Below are 19845 nucleotides of genomic sequence, written 5' to 3' on the forward strand. Positions count from 1 at the left end.
TACAAATTTAATTGCTAATAAAAGTCCTGTAGCCTCCAGCTGTCAAATTCAGTTCCTAGCAAGATCAGTTAAACTATTATTGTTAACATCAGTGGGTTTTGAATTGGGTCTCACATAGCTGCTTATTTAAAACCTCTTCTAGCTGTTATCTGTGTTTATTCTCCAGGAACGCCTTGATATTCATTCATTATTTTTTCACTCATAGGCACAAACCTGGAAGCCCTCATAAATAGCACAAAGAAGCCCACCAGTTTTGCCCAAATAGTTCTTGTTGTTTCTAACAAAGCTGGTGTGGAGGGGTTAAAGAAAGCTGAAAGAGCTGATATTCCTACAAGGGTAAGCATTTCTCCTCCTTTCAAAATTAGCCATCATTAGGTCTGACTGTAGCAGAAAGGTACTGTGAGATAATGAGTGTTAATATGGCAAGAGATGGTTTGATAGGAAGCCTTTGCTTTTCTTATGAGGTCTGTCATGAACTTGTGCCCTTGGGCAAACTACCTGACATTGGAAGGAGAATTCTTCCTTTTCTCCTTCTCAGAGGTGCCGGCAATCCTGATGGTTTTTGGAACAGTCATTATATTAAACCAGTGCAAAACTTTCACAGTTCCAGTTTAAAATTTGCCATTTATTTAACCGTAGTGCACTTAAACTGAAGTAACAAGCTATTTTACCTTAATTTAATTTTAAAATTACATGCTAAACAGACATGGTAGTTTATTTGAATGAAATAAAGAGGTCGGACACAGTGGGACCCTCCGCTGACTCCCTGGGCATTCCTTCAGTCTCTCCAGCATTCATTGGAAGCAAGCTGTGTTTCCACAGAGTTTGTGCTGCATTGCTTTGCCTTTTGTACAGTCGCTTCTATTAGGGATGTGACATGCTACTGGTCTGACTTAGGAGCGTTTCACAGTCACGTTCCACTGATAACTACAGGCACAGGGAAGGAAGATCTGGGCCCAAAGGAAGCTTCCCAAAGGAAGCTATTAGCTCTCCTGTTAGCAGGATCTGAATGTTAGCACAGCTGTGTCTTGTTTGGAGTACACAAAGATCACAAGTAAAATATGTCCATGGTATGCAGGGGAAGAATAAACATGGAGTGAGGGAAAAAATACAGTCTGGGAGAGCTGATGGTCTCAGTGGTTAAGATGGAGAGTGAGTGGTGAAACAGAAGCACTGAGTACATGCTGCGCCAGTTACTACCTGGTAGTTCCTGGCAGAGTTCAGCCCAGTGTTGAGCTGGGCTCTATTTTTAGTGCTCTCTGCCACCTTTTCAGCTCACCCATTCTGTTTTTTCAAAACTACCATAGTGAATCTGACAGGGATTAACAAGTACCTTTATTTTAAAAACTGTGGATGTTTTAAGTCACATAGCGCTGCCTCTTCCCGATTAAATTAGGGGATGTATCCTGGATGGAAAATATGTAACTCAAGTATATTGACTTTATGCAGTAGGAGCTGGTTTATGAGTTTGTAATTAGCCTTTCTTTCAAAGTTTTGTAATATAATTTTCAGCAAGGTTCCGAGGCCTTAAAGTGAGTGAAATCTTTGTTAGACTTTAGGTTGTCTTAATGAGGTACATTTATAGGTTGTTAAATTGTGTCAAAGTGCTCAGGCCTACAGCTGTGGGCCTAATAAACCAAAACTCTTGTTTTTTTCTGATGATTTCTCTGTATGAACAGGAGTAAAGAATGCATGTTTGTCTGTTAGATGCAACTGTTCTTGCTGTGGATAGACACCCAACTCGAGCCACATGTGGAGATTTTGTTTATTACTCCAGGGTACTATTTCATTGTGCTCTTAGGACTTTTAGATTAAATTAATACCATGTCCATATTTCTTTGTCTTTCGGGTTATCACAGGTTATTGACCATAAGTTGTATGAAAGTCGCACTGAATTTGACAGTGCAGTTGACAAAGTCCTTGAAGAATTCTCAGTGGAACTGATCTGTCTGGCTGGATTTATGCGAATACTGTCAGGTCCTTTTGTCAAAAAATGGGAAGGTAAGCACAGTATAGTACTGTATGGATTTTAAAAAATATTTTATAGCTTATCCTCAGGAAAAATAAAATAAAAAAATATATATATAGAAAAGGGACCATATAAATTCTGTGTTTGCAGGAAAACTAGACTCTTTCCATCTTGTAAGGGAAAGGGCGAGAAAGAGAAAGGCAGTATTTTCCCTCTTCCCTCTGTCATTTCCACAGAGGTTTAAGGAAGCCAGGGGCAAATGCAGATCTTGTAATCTTTGGTTTACTAGAAGATAGTTTAAAATAAGGCTGTGAAGACTTCAGACCTCTGCAAATGTGAGGTGCAGGGTAAATTGTTGCCTAAGCGGTAGGTGTTGGCTGGGGAGAGGTGAGCATCCAGCCACTGAGAATTCCTTCCCCTAACAGGTGGACTGCTTTGTCTCCATATAAAACTTCAAAACTGGGCAGCAGTGTGCACTTCCTGTGAACAAGACCTTGCCAGTCTTCAGACATCTCAGCAGCTGTCTGAATCTGTGTTTCACCTGCTCTTATTTGTCCCAAGTGTTCACAATATCTCCATTCTCATCATCTTTTACAATTTTTCCAGGCCTTTGTTAGGGGCTGGTAACACTTCTGCCTACTTCAGTGGCTGCACTCCCTCTCCCATTTTTTACATTCCTCCTCTTTCTGTTTCTTTAGGGAGTCCTGAATCCCACAGAGGTAGCTGCTCTGCTCACTGTTTGCTCTGCTGTGGGTTAAGTCACAGTTACAGAAACTAGTTCTTGCTGGTCCCAGTTACAGCAAGTTATGCCCAGTTACAGGCTTGTCAGCCTATACATTGCAGCTCTCCAGGGAGCCTTTGTTGTTCACAGGGTGACTTTTGTGTTACCCTGGGTGTGTGGATGACACAAACCTTTTACACCTGAACTACTTTTAAAACAAACCTCTCTTTAAATTCAATGGAGCAAAACAGGCATTCCAGGGAGGCAACTGATCTTGTGCTAAAGCTGTCGGCTCAAGTCAGTCAGAGGAATTGGTTTTGTTTCTCTCCGTTCGTTACAGAGTCCAGAAGACAAGGATGTAAATGTCATAAATGTCTGCGCTGTAGACAGCTGCAGTTGGGAGAGAGGAATCCCTCACTACAAGAGATGTATTTTGAGTAGAGTATCTGTGTAGGAAATGGGAAAAAACTTCCTGTAGTGAGGAGATCTTGTGCAAATAAAGGATGACTTCAGTTCCCTCTGATCTGAGGACAGAGCACTTCCAGCGCTGATGACCGCCCCGCACAGAGCAGGATTTGTGTTACATGTATGACTGGCCTGAGAATGAAAGAAAAGACTTTCTTCAGTACAGGATGGTTCAACTCATGTTTCAAATGTCCAGCACTGAACTGACCTCGAAAACAGATGTCTACCTGAGGTCTGACCAAGAGTATGCTCCAGTTAGATCTTGGATCTGAGCTCAAGCATTCAGTTCAGCTTAGGGATCTGTTCCACCTAACAGGCCCAGCTGTGCCTAGGCATAGAGCACCCTAGGGTACCCATGAGTTATCAGTTCTTGTTGCTGCTCTCTTGAAAGCTGTTACTTTTTCTTGCTCTCGCAGTCACAAAGACACAGAGTGTGACATTAATTGTGAAACTCTTGCTTAACAGCCCTTAAATGTTGGCTTTGAATGTTAACATAAAGAACAGATTAAACACCAAAACAAAACCAAACAAATGGAAAACGATGTTCTTTTAGAGCAGTTTCTGACAGTACTGTAACAGAAAAGTGGGGAAACTCAGATAGAAGTGCGGGGTGTTGTTTTCAGCTTACTGTCCCAAATACTTTTTTGCTCAAGCAGCAGGAAGGGAGATGCTGATGCTTAAAAAGGGGCGTTTTTGAGATGCAAAACACATTTGAGCTATTGTTGAAGATGAATCGATACCTTTAAGCCGCACAGGTTCAAAACCTGGCTGAGAGGCCGCCGGGAGAGCGCAGGTCTCGTGGGGTGCGGCCAGCGATGGCCTGCGCTTCGCGTTACGGAACCGTAAGCTGCTATTTCGGAGCGCTGCTGCCTCTGCCAGCGTGGGTCAGCTCCCTCTCCCTGCTTGGCATTTAGGTGCTGCTCAGTGCATCCCGATGACATACAGTCTTCCTAAACAGGAGGCATGCAGAGACGGCGTGGGTGTAGCACACTGTGGTATAAATAGTATCCATGGCCACTCTTTTTTTTTTTCTCCTGTAAGGGTTTGTACTGAATCTAAGAAGATCTAGGGCTATCGAGCACCTTTTGATTTCACTCTGGTCCAGAACGGGCAGGAGGAGTTGTCACAGACATATTAGGAGCAGACAGGGGAAGTCTGCCAGAAGAACGAAGGTTTTCTCATGGTTTAACCATTGCATTGCTCTGGTGGTGAGAACTTGAGGTCATGGGCAGCCACTCTCTCGTACTTCATGCCTAGGTAGGAACTTGGGCACGTGCTTTCTCTTTCAAGGGAGACGTAACGCGCAGGCTTCCCAGGTTATAACCACGGTCGCACCTGAGCGTTAGAGGTTACACTATGAATTTCAGGATGCCCCAGCCAACTTTCCACATGGAAAGCAGTAGTGGTGGACACGTGCTTTTCAGAAGGGCAGAGAGAAGGGCTCCTATACGAGCAGCTGTTGTCTTTTAGTAAGCCAAAACAGGTGTGGAGGAAAGGTCCAGGCTAAAGAATTTTTGCCTTGTCATGGGGGGGTCTGTTACATCATTTGAAACCGCACCGAATTTCTTCTGGGTGCTGAGTTTGTAAGAAAGAGGACTGCGCTTGTGATCAAAGAAGAGAAGGGCAACATGCTGAGGGAAAGGACAGCTACATGGAAAAAATAATCACTATTAGTTGCTGGAGAAATATGCTTTACCCATGCAATTAATTGGAACTGATTGCTGCCTGATTGTTCTGAAGTAGCGAGACATTCCGAAGTGCTTTGGGCTGGTTATCCGTCCGTACCGTCAGAAAACAAGCACATGCAAAAGTAATGAAAAATCTTTTTCACAAATGTATTTTGTTCCTCTGTTGATTATGGTGCTTCTAGCACTCTGGTAAGGCTGAATGCCAAAAGCCAATGACCTTGCTTATAATTTTCCAGGAAAAATACTGAACATCCACCCATCGCTGCTGCCTTCTTTTAAGGGAGCAAATGCCCACAAATTGGTGCTACAAGCTGGAGTCCGAGTCACAGGCTGTACTGTACACTTTGTAGCTGTAAGTACTTCCTTTGCCCTCCCTTTAAATCTGTAATTCATTAGTCTGAAGATTTTCACCTCAGAGCTTGCTTGCAACACCCTTATTCCATCACAGCGGATTACCATTCCTCTGTTGTTCATTCATAACACTATTGGAAAATAGAGTGGTTTAGTTTGCTGTCCCTGGAGAAGGAACTGCAAATTAAGAGTCTATACAGGAGTTTAAGCTTTACCTAAGGTAACTTCTTCCCTAAGCATCCCACTGCTGCCTTCCACTAGTTGGAGTGGGGTACTGGTTCTTATAAGCCCTTGGCTAAGCCAAAATCTTTATTACTACACAGCACCAACTTCTTAGATTTTAATGTACAACCTTCCTTATTTGTTGCTTTCAAGAAAAAGAAAAAAGAAGATAGAACAAAGCACTGGAAATGGCACAAGAAGCTTAGATTTGTTTAGAAGAAACCCAGTGTTTGTGGGAAGAGAGAAAAACTTAACAATTACTGTTAGTCAGAAATGAAGAGAACAAAAGCCAGTGATCTCTCAGCTTGGAAGATGCACATTTTTATCAGTCAGGGAGCGTTTTTTCCATCTTGTTCTGTTCTCAGCATCGGCAGCAACCAGTTTTCCCTCCTCTGATGCATTCTTCAGATTATCCTCCCCTTTTCCACTGCTCCTGTAGTCTGTTCTCATTTTTGCTTTGTCTTGGAAAAAGACACAAAAATATTTTTCCAGATAGAAGGAAAAATCGCATTCCTTTCTTCAGGATATGAGTTGGGGTTTCTTCCCTGTGTGGCAATGTACCAAGAAACAATAACTGAGCAGCAGGGATCTGCCCCATTAACATGCAAAAGAAAGATCTGATGGGGCCTACTGGTCTGTCTCTGTGCCAAGGCTTGGCTAAATCTCTCTTCTGACTTGAAATATCATAATTTTGTCCAATTTAGTAGCCTATCACGTTCCCAGTTAACATGGCTTTTATTGTTTCCTGTAGCAGAAATGTTACTCGCTGGTGTTCTGCCTGCCTCCTCTTTTTCTTTGAACTTCTCTTAGCTCCTCACACGCCCATGTGAGTGCCAGCATCATTCCCGCACTCCTCATCTTGGCCCAGATTCATGTTTCCTGTAATAACATAATGATAAACAGGTCCTCAAGGCAGTGGGATTACATTTGTTGTTGTGGGATTACATTTGTTGTGCACGTGGGCCCCCTTCTCTCTCCTGCCATCGTACAGACTTTCTGGCTATTGCTTCTACAGGAGGAGGTCGACGCTGGAGCAATCATTTTCCAGGAGGCAGTTCCTGTTAAGGTGGGTGACACAGTGGAGACCTTGTCCGAGCGGGTGAAGGAGGCCGAGCACCGAGCCTTCCCAGCCGCCCTGCAGCTTGTCGCCAGTGGGGCCGTACAGGTGGGGGAAGCTGGCAAGATCTGCTGGAAATAGGAGCAGCGTGTCCGTGAACGTCCTCAGATGGGACAGCTGGGGTGCCTTCATTGATCAGAACAGAGGTCACGGCCTGATGACGCACACGCTGTATTCTCATCACAAAGTGCTTTCAACATAGAGTTTGCCACGTCATCTTCTCACTCAGATGGTTAAAGATTCAAAGTCAAATCTGGAGAAAGCCACAACGGGGAATAGTAAGGCAGGGGGCTGTTCTCAGGAGTTTGGCGATGGCTCTGTTACATTGTCCTAACCGGAATAATTTCCTTGGCCAACATTTCAGTTCTCAGTCACTTTCTGAACAAACAAAAAACCATTCAGTTGGTTACAGAGCGATCTGAGCATCTCTGAGATTGATTTAGGAACATCGGTATTCCAAACAGACCATACAGGCTGTAACAGGGGATTCTCTTGCCATGTGCTGTGAAGTGTTTCTGAGGAAAAGTAATGGAACTCGTACAATGAAAGAGACAGCTGAAGGCAAAAAAAAAAAAAAAAAACTTTACCCATAAAAATCTCTAGCCTAACCAAGAAAAACTCACCTCTCAAAATACTAACTATTCCTGCAGATAATGAAATGGATTTTTTTTTCGTATAGTTTCTGTTTTAATGTTGGTAGCTCTTGTCTGGGCTAGATGATGGGCGTGTCCTGTAATTTCAAATATGGGACCTGCTATCAAGCAGATGCCAAATGGAATAATATGTCTGCTGACCGTTTGCCTTCAAGTATCTCCATGTGAATCCAGGTATGAATTCCCCTCAGAGATGTGTTCAGAGCCAGAAGAGCTGGGGTGGTTTTGGATGAGCAGAAAGGGAGTTAGGACTGGATACAAAACATGTTCTTGGCTTCCAAGACATTCTTCAGAAATTCTGCTGAAGTTAAGTGCCTTTTTTCTTGGAACAGTATTTTCACCTGGAATAATACTGATGGAAACCCAGTAAATATTATCATTCTGAAAACAATCAGGTGTTTTCACTCTTGCAAAGCTCAACTCTTGCAAAAAAAGTGCCTGTTTTTTTTTTTGTGTTTTAGTACAGTTGTGAAAATACAGCTTGTTTGTTGTGAAATACATTTTTGTGTATTTACTAAAATAATCGATTTCCCCCCCTACAAATTAGAAGCATCTGACTAAAGCTGATGATGTATGTTTTAGAACTCCTCTTTAATACAGAGGAAGCTGATTTGTATTCTGCACACTGATGTCCTTATGGAACTTCCATGTCGATGGAATCTCAATTTGGATTTAAAATAAAGTCTAATAAAGTTTAAAAATTAAATATCAGAATCTTTCCTTGGAATTCCTTTACCAGAGGTATGAGGTGGAGGAGGAGGAGCTTGTGAAATAGAATTTAACTTTGTCTTCAGTACAACAACTGTAGATCAGTGTGTGAGGTTAGAGGCATGTGCAGTCCTGCATAGGTCCGTCCTGAGTCACCGACCGTGGTGACCTTAGAGTTGCCGTGGCCAGAGGGTCTTCGATGAAGAAACTTGCTGACAGAACATTCCTGTCATTGTTTGTCACTGAGGTTAAAGCTCAAGCAAATACAGAGGAAAATGACACGGTCCAATTTAATTTGCTTGTAAAGAGCAAATAAAAGCTAAGTCTTCAGCCCAGCGTTTTTACTTCCAAACCTGCCCTCCCACAGAAGGGCTCCCACCCCCCTTCCTCCCCAGGCAAACTGCCACTGGGGTGGCAGAGCCGGCCCATCTTGTGGGGACACCCCGCTCTGGCTGGGCTCCAGCCTGCCTGGTTGCACTGCCCCCGCCAGGGATAAGGAAACCTTCCACAAGCCAGAAGAAACTGAATGGAAATTAACTCACGTGTTAGAGGAAGTGAGACTACCAGAGATGAAATCACTGTTAATAACTATAACATTATTGATAAAAGCAGTCTGATCACTGCCAGAGGAGCCAACAGCAGAAGACCTGGGTGTTCCAAATCCCATACCCCATTCCATCACAGACAGCTTGAGCAAGGCTCAGGTATTTTGCCATCTACGGCTGATGACAAATGGGATTTAAGCACCTATTTCTAAAAATGCATTACAAGAAATGTCATTGCGAGCTGGAGCTTAGATGGCTTTGCTTCAATTACCATGCTGTAAAAAGAATACATAAATGAAGAGCCTATCACCACACCCAATCTGAGAGGGGCGCCAGGAAGGCAGCTGGAGGCAGAGTTGTTCAATCCCACGGTGACGGTCTGGAGGCCTGTGAGCACACAGTCACTAGCACCCTGTCCTCCTTCAACATTTTATTTGTTAAGTTTTGAACATTCAGTCATGCTATGCAATTCAAATAGTAACACACCAGGAAGTACCACAGTTACAACAGACTAAAAGCAAGCTAAGCCATGTGTTTATCATAAAAATCACCTATATATACACCTAACATTTGTTCATCTTGCCTTGTTGCATTTCTCTCTCTCCCAGGTCATGAAAAATACATGTTCCTTGCTCCAGTCACTGGAATGCAAGAGACAAATACAGATTTCTGTACATAAATGGCAGAGTTCACAGGTGGGAACTGAATTTTTCTCCCCTAAATTACTGAAACACCACTAGTGACACATTAAAAAAAAAAAAAAAAAAAAAAAAGGAAAAATTCAGACTTTGTAACTGGAGCTGACTCATGCTCTCAGCCTGACAGAGCCAAGGGCAAGATAGAGAGTATGTCCCTTACTAGTACAGTACATGTCATGACAAAACAAGTACTTTCTTTTTTCCACTGCATCTAATGGCTATTAGTGATCCCTCCTCTGGAAAACTCAGCTCTGGCTACCTCTTTTCTAGGTTGCTCAAGCAGGTTCTTAGCTAGCTTTCTTCCTCTGATTCCTTACTAGTTATTCGCATGCAAGTCATTGTTCTGGCAGATAGAAGGTTTTATTTAGCAGCAATGACTCTGGACAAAGCCAGTCATTCAGTCAAGAAAGAAAGTGGAGATTGTCCTGCCACTGCAAGTTAGGCTTGTTCTGCTGAATTAAGGATGAAGGAAAATAAAAAATGCTTGAACTCTGGTGGTTTTTAATCCCCCCAACCAAATTTTCATCCCTCAAGATGCACGTTTTAAGATGAAATTCTGAGAATGTCAACATGCTGCCCCCTCTCAAGGGGCAGGGGACAGTGTCTAGACATTCAGTATGCACAATTACACCACATTGACAAATACTCTGTGGAGTTGGTTTCTACATTTTTTTTTTTCCTTTTAAAAGCTCCCTGCCCTGTTGGCCTATGGATCTTCTACTTGGCAGCTCTCTAGATGCTGGCTCCCACACTGGTGCACATTTGCACACCGTCTGCTCTGTACCCTGAGGCGCTCCTGCAGTGGTGGGGCTCACAAAGACAAGGTCCTTGCAGGCTCCCACCTCCTCTCACATAACTATGCTTTCATCCCTAACAGTTGTTCACCCCCAAATCCACACTGTGCCAGGCTGGGCCTCGCTTCTGATCCACCCTGACACGTCTGGCCTCTTCCATCCAACAGGAGCTGGTCACCCTCTCGCAGGAGCATGGCTCCTGTTTGTGGTTGCTTTGTGAAGCTCTTGGTGCTCTGCAACGTGATACAGACAACAAAAAATGATCCCTCAGAAGAAATTATTTTCCCCTCTGAAGTACTAGGCCATTTTTACAGCTCAATCCCCCTCTCTGCTTTGTAACTCAGTATCCTTTATAGGTGGGGGGAAAAAAACAAACACAAACAAACAAAACAAAACAAAACAAAACAAAAATTCAAAATTTGAAATGGTAGCTTGGCTTCCACTGCCAGTTTTGCAAGAGGAGGGTACCTAAAGCTGCACGTGAGGGAGAAGGATCATGGCTCAGAATGGAAACCTGAGACACTGATATTCCTGCAGTCAGAAAGAAGCACATTGAGGGCAGCGAGGAGGAGGAGGGAAAGGTGAGCAGGGAGCAAGCTGCTCATTGACCTGGCTACACCACATTGTTTTCTTGAGGCTCCAGGGCCACCAGAGAGGATGTGCAGTCTCTCTTCTCTTCTTGGAGATACAGACTTTGTCTCTCTTGTCTCCAGAAGGTTTTACCATCATCTCCTAACTGCACGGCTCCACTGGCCACCAGCTGCAGGGCGATGGAGAAGGCCCGACACTCGGCTTCCTTAACCCTTTCTGACAGGGTCTCCTCCGTGTCCTCCACCCGCACTGACACCGGCTCCCGGTGGATCACTGCTTTCAGACTGGGCTCCTCCTGAAACGGGGATATGGGGAGTCTTTTAGAACAGGCTGGTGGACACTCTCAGGAAGGTTACAGGCAATGCAGACAGGGCACAGAAAGTCTCATGAGACATCTTGATGAGCACATGTGTAGTTGTGTGCAGAAGTCTTAAAGTACATCTAGAGAGGCTTGCCACCTCTGTTGGGGTACCTGCATTACATTAGGGGGTACAGCAGGAAGACAGACACAGGCTATAAAAGATTCAGAGGGCAGTTTGCTGAGAGTAGGAGAAACTGTTAAAAAAAAACCAAAACACCCATAATATGAAGGTAGAAGATAGCACCTCAAAAACCCACAAATGCAATGTAACCCCCACATCTTCTTGTTTTTACTGGTAACAGTCCCAAGATTTTCACACATTCCTATTACCTCTTCCTGTTTCTGCCTTCAGAAAGAAAAGAAAAAAGCAAACTCCATGTCATAACTCAGTGTAAGGCAAGAGGACACTTACCAGGACAAAATGCACAGTGCACCCCGTGACTTTGAATCCACTTTGCAGAGCTTGCTGGTGGGCATTTCCATCCTTGATTGGTGGGAAAAGTGATGGGGAAGCATTCAAAATTTTCCCTGGGCATTAGTGTGAGGAGAAAAAAAAAATTTTTGAATTGAATTTCCTTTAAAAATAAAAGTGAGATGTGATCATCAGTTCAAAGCACTGAGCACCACTGAGGAGTTTAAATGACCTCAACAGCAGTCAGAATATAACCGGGCATATTCAGGCTTAAAAGCAAAATATCTACATGATGTTATGATCTCCAAGGACCTGTGAGGAAGCACTGCTCTGACCTGAGGAAACGCTGCTCTTCCAGGAACACAGGTGACGGTGTGCAGGCGTGAAATGCTGGGGTTTGAACCCCGAGCCCACAAATTAAGGTTGACATATGGGTGATTCCCACAGCCCTTCATAAAGAGGGGGTGAGTTTGCCTTATAGCTTCCCCCCAGGGTGCGGCCGGCCCTGCAGGGAGAGCCAGAAGGGAAATGAGCCCCAGGGGTCCCGCACTGAGTTGACAAAGGTCAGGTGTCTGCTTGGGGATAAAAGCTGGGACCACTTGCAGGGAGTCAGGAGTGTCTGTCTGTGGAGTGCACTCCACAGAGCTTCCTGGTTCAGGGCAGACCTCCTGACTCTCCCTGGAGCTGGGCCCTGGTCTGTCTAGGCCTTTGCAAACACGGGCGGATTGGGTGAGAGTTGCCATGTGGGCACCTTTTTCTTACATGTTTAACTGGCTGGTCTGGCTGTTTCCCATGCCAACTATTCCCAGGCCAACTATGGGAACCCTCGGTTCACTGTTTGCACCACCTGTTGCGGGCCGAGTTGTGTCGTTTGTGGGATCGTTGGGGGTGGTGTTGATCATGTATGAGCTTGTTGACCTGTTTGTACCCCCAGCGGTCATTCATATAGTAACATTTCTGTCTACAATACAGTCTGCATATTGGTTCATCTCCCTGCTGGTGTTATCATTTTTGTTGGGCCTGGTCATTGGCAAAACAAGGTGTTGGCCATAGCCAGGCAAGGGTTTCCTGTTAAGGCCAAGGACCTCATTTGCCTTTGTGTCTGTGGATGGCCAGGCAGAGTGGTCAGTCTCTCCCTGCCCAGGTGGGCAGCCCTTGCACTGCAGGCGAGGGACTGGGAAGTGGAGCTCAGACTGCAGCCGCATGCAGAGCCACCGCACAGATGGAAGCCATTTTCTCTTCTCTGGGAGGGATCTATGGAAATTCACATCACTCCCAAAAGAGCCTGTCCAAGTGCAGTCCCCATCGTGGCTAAGGAGCAATGGGCACGAACTGGAACACAGGAAGTCCCACACTTTACTGTGAGGGTAATGGAGCACTGAAACAGGCTGCCCAGAGAGGTTGTAGTGTCTCCTTCTCCAGAGACTTTCTAAACCCACCTGGATGAGTTCCTGTGCACCCTGCTCTAGGTGGACCTGCTTTGGCAGGGGTGTTGGAACAGATGATCTCCAGAGGTCCCTTCCAACCCCCACCATTCTGTAACTCTACAACTTCTGAGGAGGGCCTCAGAAGCTGGCACTTGGCTCAGAGAGGCAAGAGGAAGGAGGAAGCGCATCCCCCCACTCCGCTGGCCTGGAGCACATGTGAGGGGAGCTGTGCCCGCGGCGGAGCCGCGCTCAGGCGGGGCCCTATGCTCCAGCACAGAGCAGTGCTGCGCTCTTCGGCCCCCAGCGAGAAGAATAGAGAAACCATGCTCCGCCCCACGTTCTTCTGGCTGTCAGCTGCAGGGAGTAAGGGCAGCACAACTCACCAGCACAGCTCCTTGGCAAATGACACGGTCACGCTATCTGTCCCCTGCCGCAGACAGGACCAAACTCCCGCCTGCTCTGCAGGTGCTCCTGCCTGGGAAGGCAGACAGACCCATCCAGGAACCTGGATTTCACCCCTCTGTTACTCATTATGCCAGCACAAGGCGTTTCTCTGCCAATGAACAGTCAGAATCCCAGTGCAGTCCCACTGGCTGGAGCAAATGAAGGCATAGGGCAGCTCCATTGATTTACATGCAAAATACAGTGTCAGCAAAGCTGTGAGAGATTTAACCAAATGACGAACTATGACTGTGTCACTCTTGTGAGACCAAGCATCCATATCTTAATTTCTTACCTTTCCATTTTCTGAGAAAAGGACCAGTCAAAATTCTCATAAATCCTGAAAGACATATTAGTTCAACAGCGAATTCTTCAAGAACTCGGTCGATTGTGCTGTCAAACTCAGAGCGACTTCCATATAACTTATGATCAATCACCTAAAACATGAAAACAGGCCAAAAGCTGTACCGAGGAAATAATATTGTGTGAATGAGTGCAGCTACTTGGGCAGCCAAAGTAAAGCAAAACAGATTAATTCCAGGACTCTAAAGGACATAAAAAGTAGTAAGTTTGTAGACCATCCAGGACTTTTGTGATTTTTCACACTCATACAACCATTCCCAGAAGACCCCAGACACTCACAAGCTAACACTGTCTGTTTCACACAGGATACTTTCTAGGATGTGAAATAATCAGCACAAAGAGAGGCCAAGTGTGTAAAGAGAAATGTGGGTAATGTGGTGTAGAGGGAAATAAGGGGGAACGCACCAGAAGTTACTGAGCTCTTATTCCAGAATGTCTAGCCAAACACTGAAGTAAAAACAGTAATGGCTCATCAACAACATCACCACCAGTTAGTAGTTGCATACTAAACATCATGAACTTCTCTAAAAAGACAAGTTGGCCAGACATTCTGTGCTAGCGGAGAACTCAAGTCTTGTTTTATACCTACTCCACCTCTCAGCCCCAGCTTCTGAGGTCATTGTTGACTCCTGACTCTATTCATGAGGACATTCAAAAAGGGGCTAACAAAGCAGTCATGCTCTTGCCAAAATGCGAACGAATTTTGACGTAACTTTTTTCTTTCCCAGAGATGACATATCCTTATTTTGCCAGAAAAAAAGTAACATCAATCCAACTCAGCTGTTGAAGAATCTTGCTGAAAAGTTTTTAATGCATGGAGAGCCTCTAACAGTATCTATTTCCATCTGTGTGTAGCTGTACAAACATGCTAACTGCTCAAAACAGTTAAATGCTAGAAGCAGTAGTTCCTGGTGGGTTGCACTTAAAATCCCAAGTTGCTGAATGTTTTCAAAAGCCATGTTCTATACTTTGACCAAAATGATGACATCTATGTAGTCCCTCTCTATTTTATTTTTTTTTTAAATGAAACAAACCAGTGAAAGTTTCTGTAACACAGTGCTACTCTACTGACCACAGGCACGAGATGAGGCTCGTACGGTGCTGCTGAAAGTGTCTGAGCACACCATAAGACAGAGGTCTTCCTCAGAAGGGACAAGCCAAGGAGACAACATGCTCATATGCTTTGCAGAGCCTGACACCTTACCAGTTTCAGCTAAAGCTTGGAGCTGCATGGAATACCGTCTCAGGCCCAAAGCACCAAAGCACTTGCAGTTTTACATCCCTTCCTACCTCTGGACTTTGGCACTCACTGAAGAGATGGGGAGGCCTCCAGTACACTGTCCATACAGCTTTCAGCTCTGCCTCTACTGGGAACTTTGACAGCTTTGTGCTACAGCCACTTATCCACAGTAAAAGCTTTAAACTGAAGTGAAACATGAATGCTTTCCAAGCATTTCATAAAGACCTACGGATTCAGTAGCTGTGAGTTGGTGATAAAAAGGGAAGGAATTGGGTGTGTTTACCCTGGTGGGAATTCCAGCCCGGGCTGCATTTCGTAGTTCTTCCACACCAGACTTGTTGGAGATGACAAGGACAACTTGAGCACAACTGCCTGGCTCTTTTGCATAGCTGATGAGCGCAGCAAGGTTTGTGCCTGAAACAGAGCAAGCATTCATGAAACAGATGAGCACCTGTGCCACTGAGAACTGGCTCTCAGTCACAGAATCACAGAACATTAGGGGTTGGAAGGGACCTCCAGAGATCATCGAGTCCAACCCCCCTGCCAGAGCAGGACCATCTAGTCTAGGGCAGGTCACACATGCTTATCTAACAGAAATCTTGTTTTCAACAACTGCACAAACAGAAGATGACTAAGGAATTTGTGGCCTAATATAGCTTATTTGTTACGCTGCACAATACAACACCTGGATTTCCTGTCAAAATGTAACTTTGGTTTCAGAAGGCTCCATAGATGCTACTCATACAAACACAAGTGTATGCGCTTATATCAGGGCTGAATTCAGCCTCTCCTTTGTAAGGACCTTTCTCCACGTAATGACAAATGAAAGCTCACCTGTTCCAGAGATGAGAACAGCTACTTTAACTTTCCTCTTTCTGGGTTGGTGTTGACTCTCCACAACAGTGTTATTCAGCAGATGCTGGGGGCTGCTCAGCTGTAGAGCTTCTAGAAGATTCTTGACTTTGATGTGAGAATCTCCTCCAAATATGTGAGGAAAACATTAAAATACCTTACATTCTATTTTTACATCTAAATTTATTTTGTCTAGTTTATTAATCATAAGTTTCCATTAAGAGTAAACTTACTAGCAAAGAATTTATGCTAGCACTAATTGAACTACAAAATCAAGTGCTACTTGAACAAACTCATTCACTCTAGTGGTGCTGATCTTGATCTCAGAATTGTTTACAAAGGCCTAAGTACAGCATGGTCTGTTCAAGGATTATCCCCATCTTTTATACCCGTCTTCCTCTTTCACGTTGCAAAACTGATGACACCAGGCTGAGTGCTGTGGTTGACACACCTGAGGGACAAGATGCCGTCCAGAGGGATCTGGACAAGCTTGAGAAGTGGGTCCATGTGAACCTCAGGAGGTTCAACAAGGCCAAGTGCAAAGTCCTGCACCTGGGATGGGGATGAAGGGATTGAGAGGAGCCCTGTGGAGAAGGACTTCGGGATGAAAAGCTGGATATGAGCTGACAATGTGCACTCACAGCCCAGAAGGCCAAATGTATCCTGGGCTGCATCAAAAGAAGCATGGCCAGCAGGTCAAGGAAGGGGATTCTGCTGCTCTGCCCTGCTCTGGTGAGACCACACCTGGAGTACTGTGTCCAGCTCTGGAGTCCTCAGCACAAGGAGGACATGAACCAGTTGGAGCAGGTCCAGAAGGGGACCACGAGAATGACTAAAGGGGCTGGAACACCTCTCCTATGAAGAAAGGCTAAGAGAGCTGGAGTTGTTCAGCCTGGAGAACGCTCCAGGGACACCTCGTTGCAGCCTTCTGTTACTTAAAGGGAGCCTACAGGAAAGATTATTTTTTAACAGAGCCTGTTGCAATAGGACAAGAGGCAATGGTTTTAAACTGAAAGAGGGTATATATACACTAGACACAAGAAAGATTTTTTTTTGTTTGTTTGTTTTTTTGTTTTTTTGTTTTTTTTTTTAAATGAGGGTGCAGAAACACCGGAACAGGTTTCCCAGAGAGGTGGTAGAAGCCCCATCCCTGGAAATATTCCAGGTCAGGCTGAATGGGGCTCTGCACAACCTGACCTAGTTGAAGATGTCCCTGCTCATGGCAGGGAGGTTGGTCTAGAAGGCCTTTAAAGGTTCTTTCCAACCTGAAACATTCTATGAAAATTATACTAAACATGATGTTGGCAGAACTCAGGTTGCATTTTGGCTGCTCAAACTGCTCCCCAAGCTGTTTGGTTTCCAGGGGGATTCTGGCTCTCATCTTGCTGTATGTCAGCCAATGGATGTACCAGAATGAAGTCTTCCCATCACATGTGACTATACACAGCTGTGGCCCATCCTCAATCTTTACACAGGATCTGTGTGAGCAGGGAAGGTGTTGGAAAGGAGGTGGACTGATTACCACAGTTGTAGTAAAATAAAACCAACTCATAGACTCATAGAATGGTTTGGGTTGGAAGGGACCTTAAAGAACATCTAGTTCCAACCCCGCTATTGGAAGGGACATCCCCCACTGGACCAGGTTGCTCAAAGGCCCATCCAACCTGTTCTTGAACACCTGCAGTGATGGAACATCCACAACTTACCTGTGCAACCTGTTCCAGTATCTCATCACCCTCATAGTAAAGAATTTTTTCCTTACATCTAATTTAAATCTACCCTCTTCCAGTTTGAACATGTTACCCCTCATACTATCACTATAAACCCTTATAAAAAGTCCCTCCCCAGCTTTCTTGTAGGCCCCCTTCAGATACTGGAAGGCCAACATAAGGTCTCCCCTTATATCCTTAAGTGTAAAGCCCTCTGAAGTGAGACACTGTTACACTTTGAAACAAGCCATACTCGGTTTAATTTTTGTGAGTGTCTTCATTTCCTATTAGGACACTTGCTCACCTGTATGACAAGGGGCAACAACTTTCCCAATCAGCCAAGCTTCCTCAAGCCTCTGTATGTCCTTGAGAACGTGCTGAGCCAGGTCCTTCTGTACAACCAAGACAGCACCGATTCCACAATTAAACGTCTGAGCCACCTCCTCTGCAGAGAGGTTTCCCTCTTTGTAAAGCCAGCAAAAGATTTCAGGAATCTTCCAGCTGAGAGCATCTGGAAATGATTGAAATTTGTTTATGGCCAGCACAAATGTTTGCTACCCACCTTTTATTATATACGACAGTGGTATATTACAACAGCTGACAGAGACTAATTCTTGCTATTCTAAGAACACTGTCCAAAGAGGACAGTGATCCAATTTCCAGTCAACTCTGTAGGTGCTGCTTAGCTAGAAGTTTCTAGCCATCACTGGTGCAAGCCAAGTCTTTTCTAGACTTTCTAATGAGCACATGTAAGAAACGACCATGAATTAAAATGTATTTATTCCTCATCAGACAGAAGGAAAAAGCCATGGACTACTTGCATCTCTTCTGTAAGAGATAAAGGAGCTGGGGGACAAATCATCTGGCTTTTTTGGACTACTTCAGCAGGTGCTGTATTTCCATTTCAAAGAATCAATAATTAGTTTAAGAATGTATATTTAGTTGTATTGATGGGCAGACTGGAACAGGGTTGAGTGTTCTACACAAGGATGGGAAGCATTGGATGGGCTTTCACAGTGATCCCACTCACTCAGGCATGGCCTTAGCTTGTCTCTGAAAGCCCTGATGGTGCAGACTTGTCATTTCAACTTCACTTTAGAAAGCTAACAATTCCTTGGGCTTGTTATCTTGTCCATGGTTCCAGGCTGACAAGCAAGCTACCTTAGTAATCTGGATTTCTTTCTTTCCTTTTGTTGTGGTTTGAGGCTTGGAATGGGGGCGTGACCTTCCAGCAACTGGGAGGACCCCGGGTGGGGGTGAAACCATTGTATTCCCTCCCCTTCCCACACACACTCTGATAAGAGGCAGGGAGTGGTTTTTTGTTTCACTCCTGCCTTGGAGCTCAGAGAGGAAAGTTCTCCTTTCACTCCGTGGGACCCTGGAACCATTTCTGAGGGTTTTGTATATTTTATCTTTTGTATTATTCCCCTGATCTTTATATATATTATTTTCCTTACCCCCCTTTTTCGTTTTCTGTTCCTTGTTGAACAATATACTTCATTTTTTTAAAAAGTCTCTCTCTCTCTCTCTCGAGGGGGTGGGGGAGAGGCGAGGACGGAGTTCTGTTCCGTGTGGGTCCCGCCCTGAACCCCTTTTTACACGGAACCAGGACACCTTTCTCATTTCATGCTAGAGAAATACAGACAGACATACAGATACCTTCCTTTCCCCCACCCCACAATATTCTTGGACTTGCATGAATAGGGTTTCCTTTAATATGTTTAATTTTTGAATACTTTGCCCAATTTCAGCTTCAACAGAAGAAGTTCCACCTTACTTACAGATGTCAAATGCTAATCTGTTGTGGGGAAGCTACCATCTACCATAAAACTGTATTAAATATATGTGTGTGTGTACACATTTACCATAGAGTAAATAATGTAAATTACTTCTCTCAGCAAGCTTCACTGTTTGGTCAAAATGTTCAGTATGGAGAGGTGTCTTACAGAGCACACAATCTTCTCAAACACCTTTTGTCCTAGAGATGAGTGGCTTTCAAATTTTCCTGAAATTTATCTTCTCCAATGAGACAGTGGTGCCCATCAGCTGATGCTTACTTGAAATAGAAAAGCTTATGGCAGGCCCTTTGGAAAAGCATTGACTTTGGCATATTCAGAGTACAAGTTCATAGACACACACAGTTCTGAGTATCTCTGTAACTGCAGCTGAAAAGTCAGGTCCCTGCTGTATATAAATTCTGTCAAAAAGAAACAGTCATCTTTGATATTTACCCAGAACAGCGCTGACACATTCTGGCAGAATTCTGGAGATGCCTTCCAGCAACCCCTCCTCAGCAACGAAGGCAAAAGCCTTCACATGCCCTGAGCGAAGGACAGGCAGCAAAGAGGGACTGTATATTTTTGCTGGGGTCAGTAATATATCTCCTGCAAACAAAAGTGTCAGTTCAATCAATCTGTTTAAAAGGTCACTAGGCGTTCAGTGGGAACGCATCTCTGAACGGGTTCCCTTCTGCTCTTCATAGGAGACAACCTTGGGAAGTAGCACAAAGTGCTGGCCC

At 44.6% G+C, this 19845-nt stretch overlaps 1 protein-coding gene across 1 annotated transcript in view; it reads left to right on the plus strand.

Annotated features, from left to right (window-relative positions):
- The window catches only part of GART (phosphoribosylglycinamide formyltransferase, phosphoribosylglycinamide synthetase, phosphoribosylaminoimidazole synthetase), a 32906-nt gene extending 26185 nt beyond the window's left edge, over positions 1–6721 (plus strand). Inside the window, exons 19-22 of the mRNA XM_008949048.1 lie at positions 206–336; positions 1860–2001; positions 5080–5195; positions 6432–6721. Coding sequence (XP_008947296.1) covers positions 206–336; positions 1860–2001; positions 5080–5195; positions 6432–6614 — 572 coding nt within the window. The 3' untranslated portion in view covers positions 6615–6721. The remainder of the gene's footprint in view (positions 1–205; positions 337–1859; positions 2002–5079; positions 5196–6431) is intronic.
- The last annotated feature ends 13124 nt before the right edge of the window (positions 6722–19845 follow it).

The sequence above is a fragment of the Merops nubicus genome, unplaced genomic scaffold (genome assembly GCF_000691845.1).
Source record: "Merops nubicus isolate BGI_N331 unplaced genomic scaffold, ASM69184v1 scaffold15991, whole genome shotgun sequence".
Lineage (NCBI taxonomy): Eukaryota > Metazoa > Chordata > Aves > Coraciiformes > Meropidae > Merops > Merops nubicus.